At 36.9% G+C, this 19,087-nt stretch overlaps 1 protein-coding gene across 2 annotated transcripts in view; it reads right to left on the bottom strand.

Annotated features, from left to right (window-relative positions):
- Positions 1 to 19,087, bottom strand: part of ace2 (angiotensin converting enzyme 2) — a 45,920-nt gene that overhangs the window by 2,533 nt on the left and 24,300 nt on the right. For both annotated transcript variants that reach the window (XM_008107249.2, XM_008107248.3), the window contains exons 12-17: positions 17,209 to 17,307; positions 13,421 to 13,543; positions 11,595 to 11,767; positions 10,824 to 10,882; positions 1,611 to 1,711; positions 368 to 484 (exon numbers count right to left, since the gene is read on the bottom strand). In XM_008107249.2, coding sequence (XP_008105456.2) covers positions 368 to 484; positions 1,611 to 1,711; positions 10,824 to 10,882; positions 11,595 to 11,767; positions 13,421 to 13,543; positions 17,209 to 17,307 — 672 coding nt within the window. The remainder of the gene's footprint in view (positions 1 to 367; positions 485 to 1,610; positions 1,712 to 10,823; positions 10,883 to 11,594; positions 11,768 to 13,420; positions 13,544 to 17,208; positions 17,308 to 19,087) is intronic.

The following is a 19,087-nucleotide window of genomic DNA, read 5'->3' as shown; positions in this document are numbered from 1 at the left end:
TAAATCAGACATGATTTGACAGCACACAACAACAACAATACTAATATGAGAAAGCTCACATCATCTATATATATATAAATGTAATGTTCGTTTTACTATGGAGTAAACAACAAAATCACTGAACCCAATCACACCAAATTTGGCTACAAAAGACATAGTCATCCAAAATATGTCTTTCAATTAAAAAAAAACCTAGAAAAATAGTCCAACACCACCACAATTTGCCACAGCAACACGTGGCCGGGCACAGCTAGTTACTTGTAAATCTGTGCATACCTACAAATCATGACTGGTATGGGGAAGAGAAAGTGGGATTTAACCTCACAACTGAGCATTTTGTGCCCTATTTGCTGAACCATACGTTCACCTGATTGCTTTTTCCACTTCAGCTCTAGGAACCAAACTGGCGCTGTCATTAGGCATGCTGACAGTAAAGGAGAAAGAGATTCTTGGCGTCACATTTTTTACACGGATGTCGGTGGATCTGATGGAAAAACAATGTGTTTACTATTAGTCATGCATTCATCTTAAAACTATCTGAATGGATATAATTTCCAAATAAATCATTAGAGATCCTTGTATACATCAGTGGAATATATGCAGCTAAATGTTATTTTCAGTTAGCTAGCAGCTCAGACTTACATATATCATTTTCTGAGAAGTATCCAGAATACATTATTTTAAAGATTCAAGTAACTGAGTTCAATACTTGTACTGCTTATGGCAATATGTTTTACCCATTAAACCTATACAGTGGGATTATTATTCAAAGTGCCCATTGCACAGAACCTTTCTCTTCAGGTGAACCTACAACCCAAGCTCTGATTTACTCAGGGATGTATCCTTTAGCTGGTTTTGGAGACCTAGAATAACTTAGTCTCAGAGCAAGTTGTCTAAGTCTGGCCATTTCCACAGCTAGTTTAGTAGGTGCATCTACACTATACAATTAATGCAGTTTGATGCCACTTTAACTTCCATGACTCAATGCTATAGAATGCTAGGAGCTCTAGTTTGGTGAGACACCAGTACACTTTGACAGAGAATTCTAGGGCCCTTGTAAAACTGCAACTACCAGGATTCCACAGCGCTGAGGCATGGCAGTTAAAAGTGGTGTCAAACCTGCATTAATTCTACTGTGTAGATGCACCAAGTGTTGTCTGTCACAGAGGTAGGAAGCAATTTTCAACCCAGGAATCAATTCCCTTAAAATGTCCTCCTTGTGGCCTTATGCAAGTCCACTACAAAGCCAAAACCATATACATCCCTTCTTTCAAAATTATCCATATTCACATTCATAATAAAAAAGTTCCCATGGCTTATCCCCTATCTGTAGCCATAAAAATATCCTGCAACTCTCTCAGATCCTGTATCAACGGGTGGAGAAATGTTGTACAACTCCCACCATCCCTGACTCTTGGCCAAACTAGTTGGAGGTATTGGCAGGCTTTTGATCCAGGGACAGTTCTTAACCTTTGCTCTGGCTATAGTACTATAGTATATTACTATATAGTAATATGCTATAGTACTGTACTATAGTATTGGGGATAAGCCATGTACTATAGTATAGTATAGTAATACTATGAACAAAAAAGAAAAAGAAAAGCACTTACCGAAATTCTATTGTTTCTTTCTTTATGATTAAAAAGTATTGTCTCATGGCGTAGGCAATTGTGGACTTGAACAAATACATTTCATTATCATTCCATGTGTACTGTAAATGGAAAGGATAATTCCACTTAACAGTTACATTTTAAGACTTGCTTCACTAGAAGTACTCTTCAGACAATAGGCTAGATGGAATAACTTTTAGCCCTATCTGCAATAATCTCTGAACAGTTGAATTTCATTGAGGAAACTGTACATATGATTGATTTCCGCTGTTATCCTGGGAAACATATAAATGATAAACTGTGAAATAGGAAGCTGACTCAGTGAGGTTTGCTTCAGCAATTCTAAACTAATTTAGCCTGTCTCAGACTCAAGGGAATTATGAATTACCTTGCTAATTGCTTCTGAGTACATCTCCAGACATAACCTTAGCATATGATCAGAACGACAGAGTTTAAACTCCAAGGAATTGTAGAGGTATAGTGGTTGAAATGAACCCACGTCCATCCAAACCCAGGCACATACGTATGTATGTATGGATGAATCTCTATCTATCTATCTATCATCTATCTATCTATCTATCTATCTATCTATCTATCTATCTATCTATCTATCTCTATCCATCTTTCTTTCAATGTAGTTATTTTGGGTGCCACATGCAGAACATTACAGGGGCAAAAGAAGAGTGATATAAGAATAGTTCTGTCCACCAGCTGGCACCATTCATTCATGCCCACTGGCTGATTTTTTTCCCTTTTTCACCCTCATTTATTTTAAAGTCTTCTTCTGAATTGATCCATTATGACAAGGTTATAAGACTGTTAAATAATCTACATTGCTATTAAGATATCAGTTTAATGACTGGCTGTTCTCAGTTTGTGCTTTCACTTAGCAACTTTTAATGTTATGAAATAATGGTTTAGCTGGTATTTTATATGCATTGTTGTTTTTATACTTATGCCATATTTATACTTCTATATTTGTATATTGTGTATTGTGGTTTATATGCAGCACTGCAGTGCTTCTGTGAGCTGCCCCAAGTCCCCCTGGGGAGATGGTGGCGAGGTACAAATAAAGATGATATTATTATTATTATTATTATTATTATTATTATTATTATTATTATTATTGGCACAACAACATTGTATGACACAGCAAACAAGATAGATATGCTGGATTTCGTATCACAAAATCACAAGTCGAACACTTCCTAAGTGTCTAGGACTGTGTGATGTATTTTCGGATGATGCGCACAGATCCCAGTAGGGTGGCCTTTTGCAGTTGGCAGATCGTAATTTTGTCAATGTCTATTGTTTCCAAATGCTGGCTAGATCTTTTGGCATGGCACCCAATGTGCCGATCACCACCGGGACCACCTGTACTGGTTTCTGCCAGAGTCTTTGAAGTTCAATCTTTTTTTTTTTTTTAAATAATTTTTTATTGTGGTTTTCGAAACTTTACAGCGAAAGTGTGAGAACATAGTATACATGAAAGTAAAGGAGAGAGAAGGTATATATATCAAAGAAGAAAAGAAAAAAAAAACAAAAACAAAAGTAGAAATAAAATAAAAAAAAAATAAAAAATAAAAAAAATAATAATAAAAAAATAATAAAACATATATATTTGTTGACTTCCATTCTTCTTTCTTTCCTCCAAGTCTTATTTTGTTCATATATCTTAATTTTTATATAGCGATTACAGTTTCCTCTATCTATCTGCAACACTGCATCTTGTTTTATTTCCCTCTTTTAAGTAGTTATCAACCATTCTCCAGTCCGTCTTTTTAATTCCTTTTCCGTTACTCTGCCTCATCAGGTAAGTCAATTTGTCCATATTTCTTATTTCCATGACTTTATCGAGCCAGATTTCCTTAGTAGGAATTGTCTCTTGTTTCCAAACTTTGGCAAATACCATTCTGGCCGCTGTCGCTAAAAAGGTGAATAACTTATCTATATTTGTATCTTTGAAAAAATCCAAATCGAACATACCTAATAAGTAAATTTCAGGTCTCATTGGAAAATCTGTTTTAAGTATTTTTTTACACTCAGTATGTACTAATCTCCAAAATGCGGCGGTTTTTTCGCACGACCACCACATGTGGTAGAAGGTGCCATCCTGCAGCTTACATTTCCAACATTTCTGGTCTGCGTTTTTGTACATTATACCTATTTTTTTGGGGGTAATGTACTAGCGATGCAGCATCTTAATCCAGTTCTCTTTTAAATCTATTGCATATGTATATTTTAAACGTTTGGTCCAAATTTGCTCCCATTCCTTCAAATAGATCGTCCGTCCGATATTCCTTGCCCAACTGATCATTGTGTTTTTAATCTGCTCTGTTTGCGTAGCCCACTCGTTCAATTTTTCATACACTCTGGTGATCACCTTCCTATCGGATGTTAAAATAGCGTCCCAAAATTCTCTTTTATCTGAAAATCCCATTTGTTTATCTATATTGAAGTATTCCTTAATTTGTCTATATTGGTACCAAGACACGTTGCTAAAGCGTTGTCTTATTTCCTCTTGTGATTTTATCTGAAAAGATTCCTCCTTTTTAATCAAGATATCATTATAAGTTGGCCATTTATTCCACCCCAGCAACCTCCTTTGGTTTGCCTCCAAAGGAGAAACCCACATAGGTGTTTTAATGTGTAGTAACCTTTTGTATTTCATCCAAACTTTAAGGAGTGAGGAGCGAATGAAATGGTTTCCAAAATTCTTCTCCAGCTTTGCCCTGTCATACCATAGGTATGAGTGCCAGCCTTTGTGGAGGTCGAACCCTTCCAATAGAAGTGTTTTTTCGTTTTTAAGATTTGCCCAGTCTTTAATCCACGTTAAAGCACACGATTCATAGTATAATTTCAAGTCAGGGAGGCCAAATCCTCCCCTCTTTTTTGAATCTATCATTATTGTATATTTTATTCTAGGTCTTTTATTATTCCAAATAAATTTCATTATTTCTTTTTTCCAATCCTTAAAGATTTTTTCGTTTCTTATTATTGGTAGATTTTGGAAAAGAAAAAGCATTTTGGGAAGAATATTCATTTTTACTGCCGCTATCCGCCCTAATAAGGATAGATTTAGATGTCTCCAGTTTTTTAAATCTTTGCTTATTCCTTTCCATCTTTCCCCATAGTTGTTCTTTAACAAATGCATATTCCTTGATGTAATCCAAATGCCTAGATATTTAATTTTCCCTACAATCTTTATGTTTGACAATTCTTCCAAACTTTCTTGGTTTTTCTTTGATATATTTTTGGTCAGTATCTTGCTTTTTGTTTTGTTTATTTTAAATCCCGCTATTTCTCCATATTCCTCAATTTTGGAGAGCCATTTAGTTATGTTTTTCCTCGGATTTTCAACAATGCATATAACGTCATCCGCATATGCTTTTATTTTATATTCTTGTTTGTTAATTTTTAGCCCCACTAATTCAGGATCTTCTCTTATATTTTTTAACAAAGTTTCTAGGGCAAAAATGAAAATTAATGGTGACAGGGGGCATCCCTGTCGTGTTCCCTTCTCAATAGTTATTTCTTGTGATGGGTTATTGTTAATTATTAATCTTGCTCTCTGATTTCCATAGATAGCATTTATTGCGTTCTGGAACTGGTGACCAATATCTATTTCTTTGAAGAGTGCTTTGAAGAATTCCCAATTTACCTTATCGAAAGCCTTCTCCGCGTCGATTGATAGAAGAGCTAATTCTCTCTGATGATGGGTCTCATAAAATTCCAGCGTGTCTAGGATCACCCTCATATTATCTTTAATGCTTCTATTTGGTAAAAAACCGTTTTGGTCATCTTTTACCCATTCTTTTAGGAAGCCTTTAAATCTATTTGCCAAAATACTTGCGAAGATTTTATAGTCAGTATTTAGTAGTGTAATTGGACGGTAGTTCTTAATCTCCTCTGGGTTTGTGTTCTCTTTCTGGATTAGTATGATCTCCCCTTGTTTCCAAGATTCCGGTATTTCTTCGTTCATTAGTGCTTTATTCATTAGTCTTCTAAGAACAGGAAGTAGTTCCTCCTGTAATGTTTTATAGAGTACGGCCGTATACCCATCTGGGCCCGGCGATTTATTGTTATGTAGGTTTTAATAGCTTTTTCAATTTCTTCCGTTGTTATTTCTTTGTTCAGACTAAGTCTTTGTTCATCATTTATTTTCTCCAATTTTAGCTTACTCAGAAATTTCCCAATATTTCCTTTGTCTATATTCTCCTTCTTATACAATTGTTTATAAAATTTCATAAATTCCTCCATAATTTCATTTTCCTTTGTAAATATTTTGGGACCCTGTTTGATCTTTACTATCTGTTGGGCTTGCTTCTTCTTTCTTATCTTCCTTGCTAGCCATTTTCCTATTTTGTTTGCATTCTCGAAAAAGTCCTGTTTTATATATTTTAATTGTTTTGCCATTTGATCCATCTCTAGACTGTGCTTTTTATGTTTTAGGAGGTCTAATTCCCTTCTAGTTGTATTATTATCTGGTTTTTCCTTTAGCTCTTTTTCTTTTTTCTCTATCTCCATTTTAATCGCGTTCATTTCTTGATTTTTTTTCCTATTTCTTATTGAGTTTTGTTGAATTAGATATCCTCTCATTGTCACTTTATAAGCATCCCACACCGTTTGTACTTTCATCCCAGGTTTATCATTATTTACAAAGAATTCTCTTGTCAGGGCCTTATTTTTGTTTATGTCTACTTCTGCTTTTAAAAGGTTGTCATTAAGTCTCCATTTTCTTGCTATTTTTCTATAGTTTATTGTCATTTCTAGTGGATTATGATCAGAGATGTCCCTAGGGAGTATTTTCACCTTTCCCACTTTTGATGTCAATGATTTAGTGGTCCAGATCATGTCGATCCTTGACCATGTCTGATGTCGACCAGAGTAGAATGTGTAGTCCCTGTCATCATGATTGTGCATTCTCCAGGTATCATTTAAATCAAATTCGTCCATTAGTGTCAGAAAGTTTCTTGGTAGTACTCCTGTATCGTCTTTTTTCCCTCTTTTCCACGTCTTTTTCTTATCTATTTTTTGGTCCACTACTCCGTTAAAGTCTCCAAGAATGACGATGTGGTCGAATTTTCCTTCTGATAGTTTTTCTCTTAATGTTTTAACAAATTTTGCTTTTGGGCCATTTGGTGCGTATATATTGCACACCAGTATGCTTACTCCCTCCACTTTTAGTTTAACTGCCACCATCCGCCCCCCTTTGTCTTTAAATTGTAATTCTGAATGTATTTTTTCATCGATGTATAGGATCACTCCTCTCTTTTTTTCTTTTGCTGACGAGTAATATTCTTTACCTAATTTCTTTTGAGTTAGATGTGCTACCTGCTTTTGGTTAATATGGGTTTCCTGTAGGGCAATTACATTGTATTTCCCTCTAATTATCTGGTTATATACACGCCTTCGTTTAATTGGAGAGTTAAGACCATTCACATTATTTGAAAAAAACTTTATTTGTTGTGTTAAATCAAACATCTTGCTCATTTATTCCTTCTTCTTCTAACTCTTCCTGCTCTTCTTCCTCTCCTTCTTCTTCATTTGTCGCTTGTGAATCCGAGGTCGCTCCAATTTCTGATGGGGAGTGGAGTCTTTTCCTTTTTGTTTTTTTCTTTTTCTCCAGGGAATCTTGTGTCTCTTTAGCTTCTTTATCTATCTTTAGTTTTTTATAGAAGTCCTTTGCTTTGTCTTCGGACGTGATCCATATTTTTTCCCCCTTGTAGGTTACCATTATTCCCTCGTATTTTTCCCATCTAAACTTTATATGTTTGCGTTTAAGCTCTTCCGTAAGGAAAAAGTATTTTCTTCTCCTATTCAGAACTGATAGGGTGTATTCTTTCATAATGATTACCCTACTATTTCTGTACAAGGTTGGGTTTTTACTATTGTTTTTTAGGACCTCATCCCTTATTTTTTTCCTTACAAAGTTTACTATAATATCCCTTGGGACCTTATTTTTTATGGCATACTGCGTGTGTATTCTAAATGCCCGATCTATCTCTCTATCCATCTCCTGGTTTGGAATCTCTAATATTTTTGCCATTAACTCCACCATTAATTCTCTTGTGTTTTCTTTCAAGTCCTCCGCAATATTTCTGATTCTTAGTTGGTACTCCATCTCGTTAAGTTCTAACCTTTCTTGTGCATTTTCAAACTTTTCGTTTTTCTTTTCCAGGTTTTCTACTTTCTTCAGCATCTTTGTTTGAGTTTTTTCACGTTTTCCATCTTCCATCTTTAAATCTTTGATGTCATTTAATGCTTTATTTAATTCCATTTTCATAGAGCCTAAGTCTTCTTTAATATCTTTTTTCAGTTGCAACATTTCTTCATGTATAGCTTTTTGTTGTAGCTCCTGTTTTATTGTTAATGCCTGGAGTTCTTTCTGTAGAGTATTTTGGAAATTATCTTGTTTCTCAGATAGTCTCTGGATTTTCAACCAAATATCTTTCATGCTAATTTCTTCCGCTACGGAGCCCCTCCTTACTGGGCCTTTAAGTTCTTTTGTTTCTAGCTTGCCTTTTAAGTTAGCCATCTTTGATTTTTTAATTTGATAATATAATTGTTTTATTCTTCTTTTTGTCCCCAGCTTACTTTTCCCTGCCTCTATTTGTATACGTTTATTTCTTGTATGGTTTTTATTTACACTTCCTCCATCTATTTACTCTTTCCAGATTACTATAGTGGTGGCGGGAGTGGGGTTTCTATTCTCTTATTAAATGCTTTTATTATTGTTAATTTATATATTTATTTATTAGTTAGTGTTGCTATTATTTATTTGATTTATTGTAGTTTAATTTGATTAATAATTTCCTAGTTGCTCCAAGTGCAAGCTAGTTAATGATTGTCTACGGAGAATTAGTCTATAGTTACTTGGAAGTTAATTCTGAAGGTTCTCATTTTTCCTTTCCTAATTCATCTCTTACCATCCCCTTTCCAATGTCTTTTCGTTCTGCGTCGCCTCCTCGCTTCCTTCACTCCTCTAGTCCGAATAATCCACCGTTAGCCTGCTCCGGATCTCCTTCTCCTTCTCCGCTTCGCTCCGTTTCTCGCAGACCGCTCGTACAGTAGTTTCCTCTCTGGGTCGTTTATTTTCTATGATTTTACTCCGCCAGGTCCGTTCCCCGTATGCTTCCCCCCGGGTATTTCCTGTTTCCTCTTCCCGGTCTAATGTTTCCTCTCTATTCTGAGCTTTCTATGGCTAGTGTCACTATCTTTTCCCTCCGGGCTGAGGCAGCGTGGGTGGGTGACTATCACACAGCCCTCCCCCGCTGGCAGCTTGCAACCGACGCTAGTCCACAGGGCTCATCCACCACGGCTCTTCCACACAAAGAGGGAGAGAGAGCTCGCTCCTGCTCGGAAAGAAGAGAGCCTTCACGCCGTACCTCTCTCCTCTCCTCCGCCGAGCCCGTCCGTCCTCCCTTACCGGGTATTGTTGCAATGGTTATCTGCTTCCAGCCGCCTTCTGATGTTTGCTAGATGGTGTCTCCTTTCAATCCGTTCCTTTTAGCGTTTTGGATTAGTCAGTTCTTTTCAGTTTGTCTCTTTACTCCCTTTTACCTTTATATTTCTAGTTTCTGTCTATTATATTTAATATCTCTCACGTCTGTCTTCTATGAGCCCATTAGAGGAATGCCACGGAGTCAAAAAGAAGAATTCCCCTTGGACACTTACGTTCTCCGTTGCTGGGTTCCCTCAGCGTTCTTGTTATTGTTTCTTAAGTTCTGCAGTGAGTAATGGTGGTAGTCCTTGCAGTGTTTCCACCGCTTCCCGGTGCGCGGTCCGCAAACCTCGGTTTCTCCGGACCCTCTCGCCCCTCCTCCTTGAGGGAAGAGTGGACTTTGGGGTCTTCGGAGTACTCAGAGGTCTTGCGTCTCCACCCAACTCACTCCGCGGGTAGAGAGGGAGCAAAAACGCTCTACCAGACCTTCGCACTCGGTGGCTTGCTGAGAGCACTCAGCAGGTCCATCCTACCACCATCTTGCCTCACTTGAAGTCCTTTGAAGTTCAATCTTGAGGTCCTGATAGTGGCTGAGTTTTTCCTGTTGTTTTTCGTCAATGCGACTGTCACCTGGGATGGCAACATCAATGATCCAAACCTTTTTCTTTTCCACAACTGTGATGTCTGGTGTGTTGTGTTCCAGAACTTTGTCAGTCTGGATTCGGAAGTCCCACAGTGTCTTTGCGTGCTCATTTTCCAATACTTTTGCAGGTTTGTGATCCCACCAGTTCTTTCCTGCTGGGAGGTGGTACTTGAGGCATAAGTTCCAATCGATCATTTGGGCCACATAGTTGTGCCTCTGTAGTCTGTCTGTACGATTTTCTTACAGCAGCTGAGGATATGATCAATGGTTTCGTCAGTTTCCTTGCACAGTCTGCATTTTGGGTCATCAGCTGATTTTTCGATCTTGGCCTTAATTGCATTTGTTCTGATGGCTTGCTCCTGGGCTGCGAGGATCAGGCCTTCTGTCTCCTTCTTCAGTGTCCCATTTGTGAGCCATAGCCAGGTCTTCTCCTTATCAGCTTTTCCTTCAATTTTGTCAATTTTGAAGTCAAAATATTATTATTATTATTATTATTATTATTATTATTATTATTATTATTATTATTATTATGGTTTTCAACAGGGCTTCAATCCGTGTTTGCTCTCTTCTCGCAAATTCTCATGATCTATTTTATGGTCACATCTTACTTGATAAATTAGCTAGAAAATTAAGTCAGTGAGTTCCTATACATATTGCTAGAAATCTGGTTATCATTGTGTTTTCCAGTTTTCAACCAGAATTCTCATTCTGTCACCACATCTAAATTTATACTTTTATGTACATCTTCCCAAAATATGTGCATATTTTTAAAAAGTGACTATTCTCTTTTATGCAACACTGTAGTTTTATGCACTTGTGAATAGAAACATTTAAAAAATAAATGCATGTTCCCTCCAAGTTTAAACAGTTTTAAGTTCTCGTTGATTTCAATGAGAGGGTGAAGTGAGATGATGTTTCCACCTCCTTCCTGCCAACAATCTTCAGGCCAACAACCAGAAACAGGATCCTTCTTTGGTAGAAAAGGTTGCAATTGTCATCCTTCAAGGCCCTGGCAGCCAATAGAACAGGCCCCTATTGCTCATGTTGTCTTACCAGAAATAAAAAAAATGTACTGAATTTTCATTTAGGAAATACAATAATGTTGCACTTATGTCATTTTACTTACTGCACTGTTTCCCATTGCTGCCTTCAGACTGATCCTCACTTTGATTTCATCATCAGCATCTAGGAAAGGAAAGAAAGACAAGTCTTACTTAAACATTTCAACTCATTTCTAAAACCTATTCATATGTCAATCTGAGTAAGTATTTTCTTTACTTTGATAGCATCAGTTTGTTCCTGGTAGTTCATTGTTTCTTTTGTCCTGGTAAAGGATGCCTAATATAGACCTTGTGCATTCATCATCCATTAAAAATAACAGTAGAGTGGAATAAAATTATATTGTACACTTATGCCACATTGCTTGAAATCAGTCTGGTCACATTTGCAGATTGCAATCAGATTTCAAAAGAATTCTGTCTTACGATCGCATCACAAAGGCCCATAGTTTCCCCCCACTATTGTTTTGTTGTTGTTTTTGTTTTTTGTTTTGGAGAAATACCTTAAGTGGGAAATTTAATTTTCAACAATATGTAATGAAATGAAATGAACATATTGACAGCCCTCCATATCCACAGATTCTGCATCTACAGAGTCAACCAACTATGACTCAAAAATATTTTGCCATTTTATTGCACCATTATATTGTATATAATGGGATGTGAGCACCCAGGAGGTCCTGGATACAAACCACGGCAGATTTAAGGGCTCACTGTATATTTAAATAAATTAAATGTACTTCTAAATATTTGTCAATTATCTAAAAGTCAGAGGCATAAAAGCACAGACATTCACCCCCAAAGTGAACCCTGGTCTAGTTACCCAATTCCCAACCTACATGGACGCCAGGCTGTATCCCACTCAAGAGATCTGCCAGTGTTGTTCTTTATTAGCCACTGATACAAGGGCTCAAAGTAGTGAAGCAGTGCTGATGCATTCATTGATGTCTCTCCTGTCACACTTTCTAGAGCCTTGGTCCAAGGCTGTGATCTCCCCAAGGCCAGCATGTCTCTGCGGTGGGAAAGAAACAGTATGGCAATTAGGCCTCATTTGCAAATTTACCAGTTTACATGATACTGTATAATAATAATAATAATAATAATAATAATAATAATAATAATAATAATAATAATAATAAATTTTATTTCTTATCATCATCTCCTCATGGCTCAAGGCAGGTTACAAAACAATTAAAATACATAAGCATAGCAAAAACACTACAAATGCACGCACTAAAACATAGTTCCATAAAAAGTAGTATGAACACTACTCAGAGAGATCTGCTTGAAGAATAAAACTCAATTGCTTCATCCAATGAAAAACACTTTTCTAGCTATAAAAGAACAAAAAGGTCCTTGCCAGTATTCTGCATCAGCTACTAGATTAAATATATCTAACTATCCTCTCCTATCTAGTGCCACACCCCTCTATCTGAATATATTTTACATCTACAAATATATAGTTTACATAAACAACATGTTTATTTATATTGTAATGTGGCGTTGAATTGTGCCATGTCTGTAAGCTGCTCTGAGTCCCCTTTGGGGTGAAAAGAGCTGGATAGAAATATACTAAGTAAATAAATAAACCCTATTCAGAGTTTTGCACAGTGGAAGTGATAATACGTGTCAGAGTCACCTCATATACTCTCTCATCCTATTTAAGTGTTTTCAGCATGCATGGGAACAATAGCGTGCCTAGTTCTTCTTTCCACTATCACTTTCCTTAACTGAAAAGTGTCATATCTGAAGAGGAGAAATGTTTAGTGGTGCAAAGACTCTCTATATCAGCGAGAAAATGTAAAATTGGGAAACTAGCTCCTCAAAAAGCCTCCATGCTGACAGAAACATCTGATGATGGAGAGATTACGGTTTTGCTCTGTTCCCTTGGTCAAGGAAGCATTCTAAGTATGCTTTCATCCTGTGATCAGGAAAGCTTGGTAATTTTGAAGTGTCACTTAAAGACATACCATATATTTCTATTGAACTGCAAAAATGGGTATTCTCTGAAAAATATGTCATCTTTAAGCACTAACTTCACTGGGTCGAATATACAGTACTAGGAACTAGTTCCCCCACCCAGATTACAAACCTATATTAGCAACAGAAACATCTAGGCAACTGGCAGGTGGAAAGAGAGTGAAATGATCAATGAGATAAAATCTAAATTGTTTACTTATCACTTGTTACATATACTGTATATTGAAAGTTAAGACTCCTACCCCCATTTTCCATTTCAGAAAAGAAATGGAATCTTTACTTGTACCAGTTAGGACACATGTGTTGTACATGTGCGAAACAAGGCAGAGAATTATCAAGAGCCAGGCTGGTATAGTGGCATGAATACTGAACCACCACACTAGAAACCAGAGTTCATTTCCCTGCTTTGCCATGGAAATCCACTGGGGGACTTTGAGTGAGTCACACACTCTCAGGGCCCTTCCAGACAGACCCTAGATCCCAGAATCTAATCCCAGGCTTTCTGCTTTAAACTGGATTAATGCCAGATAATCTGGGATAAACAGAAAACCTGGGATCAGATCCTGGGATAGAGAGCCTGTCTGGAAGGGCCCTCAGCCCCAGAAAACCTTGTGATGGGATCTGCCTTAGGTTGCCTTAAACCTTAGACAACTTGAAAGTATGCGACAACAACAAAGAGAGTTACCGCAATTTGTGGCCAGCTGCTGTGGAATTAGTGATGTCACATTTGTAAAGCTCTTCTGTATGACCAGCAGCTTTGCAAAGTGCTTCTTGAAACTGGAATTGATAAATGGTTCTTGTGTAATATCTGGAAAGGAGAAAATAGAAGGTGATAAAAGATAAAACCAAATTTCCACTAACAATAATTCTAAAAGCAATAGAATTTACTGATTTTTAAAACAATTGAGAAATAAACTTTCAGTGTTTTATAAGTGATAATAAATATTAACCATGCACCATTTCTTTTCTGCCATTTTTTTACTGGCACTGAATACTGTTATAAATATAAGCCAATCAGATGGCTGAATCTGAGAAATGTAAATTATTCTAATAGCTTTTCTGTTCCCACACCATTCCAAAGTGTTTCAACTCTACTAGAGTTTCATCTGCTTCGGGTCCCAATTTGACCATTTTGGCAGCTACTCTGAAGATTACTGTGCTTTCATCCAGTCCACTCATATGTCCCTCTTGCATTAACGAGAATAATTTATTATCTCAAACACACAGATGTCTCAGTGCAAGGATGCTGAAATAATCTAAGAATGCAGGCACTGTGAGATTTCAACATTTTTAGCTAGTCATTATATTTGTGCAGCATCGTAACTCTTTCTACACCATAAATATGTGTGTCATACTTTAACTCTTCGTGACAAGCCACATCCATTCACTCAGGCAAAATTTTCTTTTTTATTAATCTCCTTAATATTATTATTTATTTTCGGTGAGATATCCGCTTTTTCATTTTGAGACAGTCTGTGATGTCTTTGAGTTGGAGACAGCTCCAAAATGGCATCAATAATAAGTAGAGATGAATTATCAGGCAGGGAGGTGTAAGTAGAGCTGTCCAGGCTGAAACCTACTATAAACCCTAAACACAGTAGCCCACTGAATCAATAGATTTGTGCAACTGTGAACTCACGACTCAACTTGATGCAAGGGCTGTACCATGATTGGGACAACCCACATGATTCACATGCTTGTTTGTTTGTTTGTTTGATTTATATTCTAATAGGATTCAAGAAATCTTATAATAATTTTAAAAGATGCAGCTACATTAATTTACAAAATTCATAAAGTAATTTAAAAGAGCTAGCATCTCAGGGAAATATGGGAATTAGATGAGGGAAGAAGAGTGAATAATCAAGAATGGAAAAAATATGGAGAATGCACATCTTTAAAATATGTCTACAAGCATTTTTAAAAATTATTATAAAATAATATGGAGATTGTACTTAGCACCAATTAGATTAAATCAGATAGAGGAGAAACATTCAAATCAGTACTTGAGAAGAAGCCAAGAATTAGGCTCATATATCCATATGTGGTGGTCACGTAAATGTTTTGTAAGGAAATAAGAGCAATAAAAAATAGTGATAAAAGGTACACCAGCATTATTATCATTGTATGATAATATTATATCTGCACAAGAAATGAAGGAATTAATTTTCAACCTATTAATGGCAGCAAGACTGATAATTGCAAAAAAATGGAAAGTTAAAAGCAAAATTCAATTAGTTTGGAATATAGCAATTAATGACAAACTGACTTGTGACATTAAAATTAAAAAGGGAATGTGGAAACAAACAGACTTTTGGAAAATCTGTGGGAAGCTTATAGAATTTATATTTATAGAAGGACAAAGTCAAAACTACAACAGAAACAATGAAATTCTGGAGATAAATAATAAGATAAGTTGGTCCAGGTGAAGGTGGCACAAAGAAAAGAGAAAGGGATAGAGGGAAAGGGGGGGTGTACTTTCTCAATGCAGATACTGTTTTAATATGTTTTTCTTGCATATGTTTTTTGTTAGTTACTATATTTGGAGTTTTGTTTTCTTGAATAAAAATTATGCTTAAAAAAAGAGCTAGTATGGGTTTCTGTGAGTTTTCTGGACTGAATGGCCATGTTCCAGAAGCATTCCCTCCTGATGTTTCGCCCACATCTATGGCAAGCATTCTCAGAGGTTGTGAGGTCTGTTGGAAACTAGGCAAGTGGGAGTTATATATCTGTGAAAAGTCTAGGTTGGGAGAAAGAACTCTTGTTTGTTTGAGGCAAGTGTGAATGTTTCAATTGATCACCTTGATTAACATTTAATGGCTTTGCAAAGCTAGCTGGCATATTAGTTTGAACATTGACTATGATTCTGGAGGACAGGGAGAGATAATTCACCTGGTGACCTTGGGCAAGTCATACACTCTTAGTTTAAAAAAATAATCCTTGATAGCTTTTGCCTTAGGGTCACCTTAAGTCAGAAATTATTTGAAAGTAAACAACAACAACAACAACAACAACAACAACAACAACAACAAATAATAATAATAATAATAATAGAAAGCATGATTAAAGACAGATAAAAACACCTTAAAACACATTTAAAACATAGTTTACATAAAAAAATTAAAAATAAGAAACACAGCACATTACTTGAACACACTCCACAGTTCCATAATAACAATGCAAAGGTTTTTTTAAAAAAATAATGGGAGAATACAGTCTGGGAGCAGCCACAGAGAAGGCCCTCTTTTGGGATTCTCGCCAACAGCACTTCAAAAGGTGGTGAACTTGAGAGAAATAGGAGAGACTTGCAAATTTTTGGACCTAGACTAAACTGACACACTCAGTATATCATCAGTCAGAACCGTTGTAAGTAAATGCAAATATAATGAATGTCTCCAGACTACATTTAAAGTGTCTTTGAAGTCTATTTTCAGTTCAGGACGTATTATGCATGGAATTCAAACTTATTTTTTTGTGCAGTAAACACCCTTCTCTATGCAGGAAACAATATTTTCTGCATTTAAAATAATATTTCTATACAGAACATTGTTTTCCGTGAAGAAAATGATGTTTTATATGGTGAAAAATCTTCACATGCAAATCTTGTGCAAAATAAATCTTGATCTGCAAGCTTCTTATCAGGCCAAAGTTCTTTTCAGAGTGTCTCAACATGCACAAAATGTATTTTTAATCCATTTTTCAAATAATTTCAGATATGCTTTCCATCTATACTTCCCAGTTTTGTTTTTAAGTGAAGGAAAGAATTTGAAAACGGGAGCATGTAAGATGGGCAAAATTCCAACAGCAGAGGGTTTCTTGGAGGGAATGCACTGTTTGAAGGCAGAACTGAAAGCCAAATTCCGCCTGCAGGCTTAGTACTTTACAGGGAATCAATATAAACAGGCTCAATAAGCTTAAAATGAAAAAAAAATCTTCTCAACTCCAGCAGTAAAGTTTCAAGACTGACAGAAATATGAGGGAGTTATCAGCATGCAAAAAGCCAACTCTATGGGTACATCTATATAGGACAAATGAGGTGGGGTAAGTTATTAGAATGCCCTTCTTCGATGCAATGTTTGGCTCTTTAGCAGAGGTTCTTTCCTGCAACATTCTAATGCAAATCCCTGCCTTCTGATAATAAGTCCTGAATAAGGACATGCATTCCCTTCAAAATCTAATATTACATATAAGGGGAGCCAGTGTGGTGTAATGGTTTGAGCATCGGACTACATTGTTAGAGAACAGGGTTTGATTCTCTGCTTGACTATGGAAAGTCACTGGATGACTGTGTAAGTCACCCCATGATAAGGTCATCTTAGAGTTGCTATAAGCCAGGAATAACTTGAAGGCACACAAAGATGACAACACATCATCATCATCATCATCAACAATAACAACAACAACAAATAACAATGATTAAATGTAAAACTGAGACCAATAAAAATAACAAGTAATGACAAAAACAATCCGACCTACCTTATGAAAGAGTAGTCATTGGCTACATGGAAAAGAACTGCAGGGTCACAATATGTCTCGTCATGTGGCAGTGGTTCCACGACACCAACTATCTCTCTCCTGTAGAGAAATATCAAGAGCTTTGATTACCATTATGAAGGAAGCAAGATTTGACCAGAGACTGCACATCTCAACCCATTAGGCCAGATCTAGGGGAGTCGTGCATGTGGGCTGTCAACTTCTTTTATTTTCATTCCTGATCAAAGCTACAAAGTTGCTAAAGGCTAGGATTCTGATGCGGGGAAATGAACTCTGGTTTGCCGACAGCCTGAGAAACTGTCACAGGTCAGTGAGCTCTGTGGTGCAGTCAGAGACTGTAGCACTGCAGCTTACTTCTGCATAAAGTTTGGGCTTTCCATGCTAGATAGGAAAATATCCACTATAATAAGAGTTACTTCTCCCTCTGTTCACTTTGCTTTGACTGTTCCTTGTCCTTTTGGCCTCTCCAGTTGCTGGTATGCATCCTTCCCAATTTGGCATTCAGCTCAAAAACTATTCCCTAGACCTGTTTTAAAGGAACATTTTTAATGTACTGGAAGAAAAAGCATGTAAGCAAATAGCACATCATAACGGCATTTGTTCTTATACCGTGGACTGTTGCTTTCTCCTGGGGTTTGGTTCTATACCCCCTGTGGACACCAAGATATGTAGATGCTCAATTCCCACTATGGGCGCTCCCAGACATCATCCAAATTTGCACCAAAGCAGAATTCAAAACTAGCTTTGGGGCAGAACTGAGTCTACCATCCCGCAAAACCCAGGCTTTCAGGGGATTGTCCCCATACCATCCCAGTACCTACTGAGATGGTATGGGGCCACCCCAAAGCCCACCAAAAGAAGCCTTTAAAAGAAAGAAAAACTTACCCTGCCACCATTATGGTACTGCTGGAGTCCTCCTGGCATGTAGAAATGATGTATCGGGGAGGGGGGGGGGTGAAAGCAAAATTGCTTCTCACCCCCCATCTCCTGGCATATCATTTCTACATGCCAGGATGACTCCAGAGATACCGTAATGGTGGCCAGTTAAGTTTTTCTTTCATTTAAGGGCTTCTTTTGGAGTTTTGGGAGAGGAGTGGGTGCCTTCTCGGTTTTTCAGGTTCATGGAGAGATAACTGTTTGGATTGGGCCCGGAAATTGCGTGACACAGTCCCCGGGCCCAATCCACATAGGGCCCATACCTGGTAAGGCCCAGATCTTACCTAAGATCTGGTTCTTACCAGGTATCTAATTAATTCTGGACAAAGCAGGATTTACTTTTATAGAAGGGATTGTTTGGACATCTCCGGTAAAGGCCAATAGGCCCCGCATTTTTGGAAGGGCCCTTTATGCAACAGTGTATTAAAATGGTGCCCCTTATAAAAAATGATAAAATCAAGATTTGTATGTTTTGGCTTTTTGAGGGCATATTTTTAATCCATGGATTGTTGAATCTATGGATATGCAGTGTTGACTGTTTTTTTAAATATAATATACAGTAGAGTCTCACTTATCCAACATTCGCTTATCCAATGTTCTGGATTATCCAACGCAGTCTGACTTTTAGTAGTCAATGTATTTGTAGCCAATATTTTAATTACATTGTGATGTTTTGGTGCTAAGTTTGTAAATACAGTAATTACTATATAGCATTACTGCATACTGAACTACTTTTTCTGTCAAATTTATTGTTAAACATGTTTTAGTGCTTAATTTGTAAAATCATAACCTAATTTGATGTTTAATAGGCTTTTCCTTAATCCCTCCTTATTATCCAACATATTCACTTATCCAACATTCTGCCAGCCCGTTTATGTTGGATAAGTGAGTCTCTCTACTGTAACTGTATTCTCAAATAGCTTCT

Source organism: Anolis carolinensis, chromosome 3 (assembly GCF_035594765.1).
Source record: "Anolis carolinensis isolate JA03-04 chromosome 3, rAnoCar3.1.pri, whole genome shotgun sequence".
NCBI lineage: Eukaryota > Metazoa > Chordata > Lepidosauria > Squamata > Dactyloidae > Anolis > Anolis carolinensis.
This window is presented reverse-complemented; position numbering and strand designations above follow the sequence as displayed.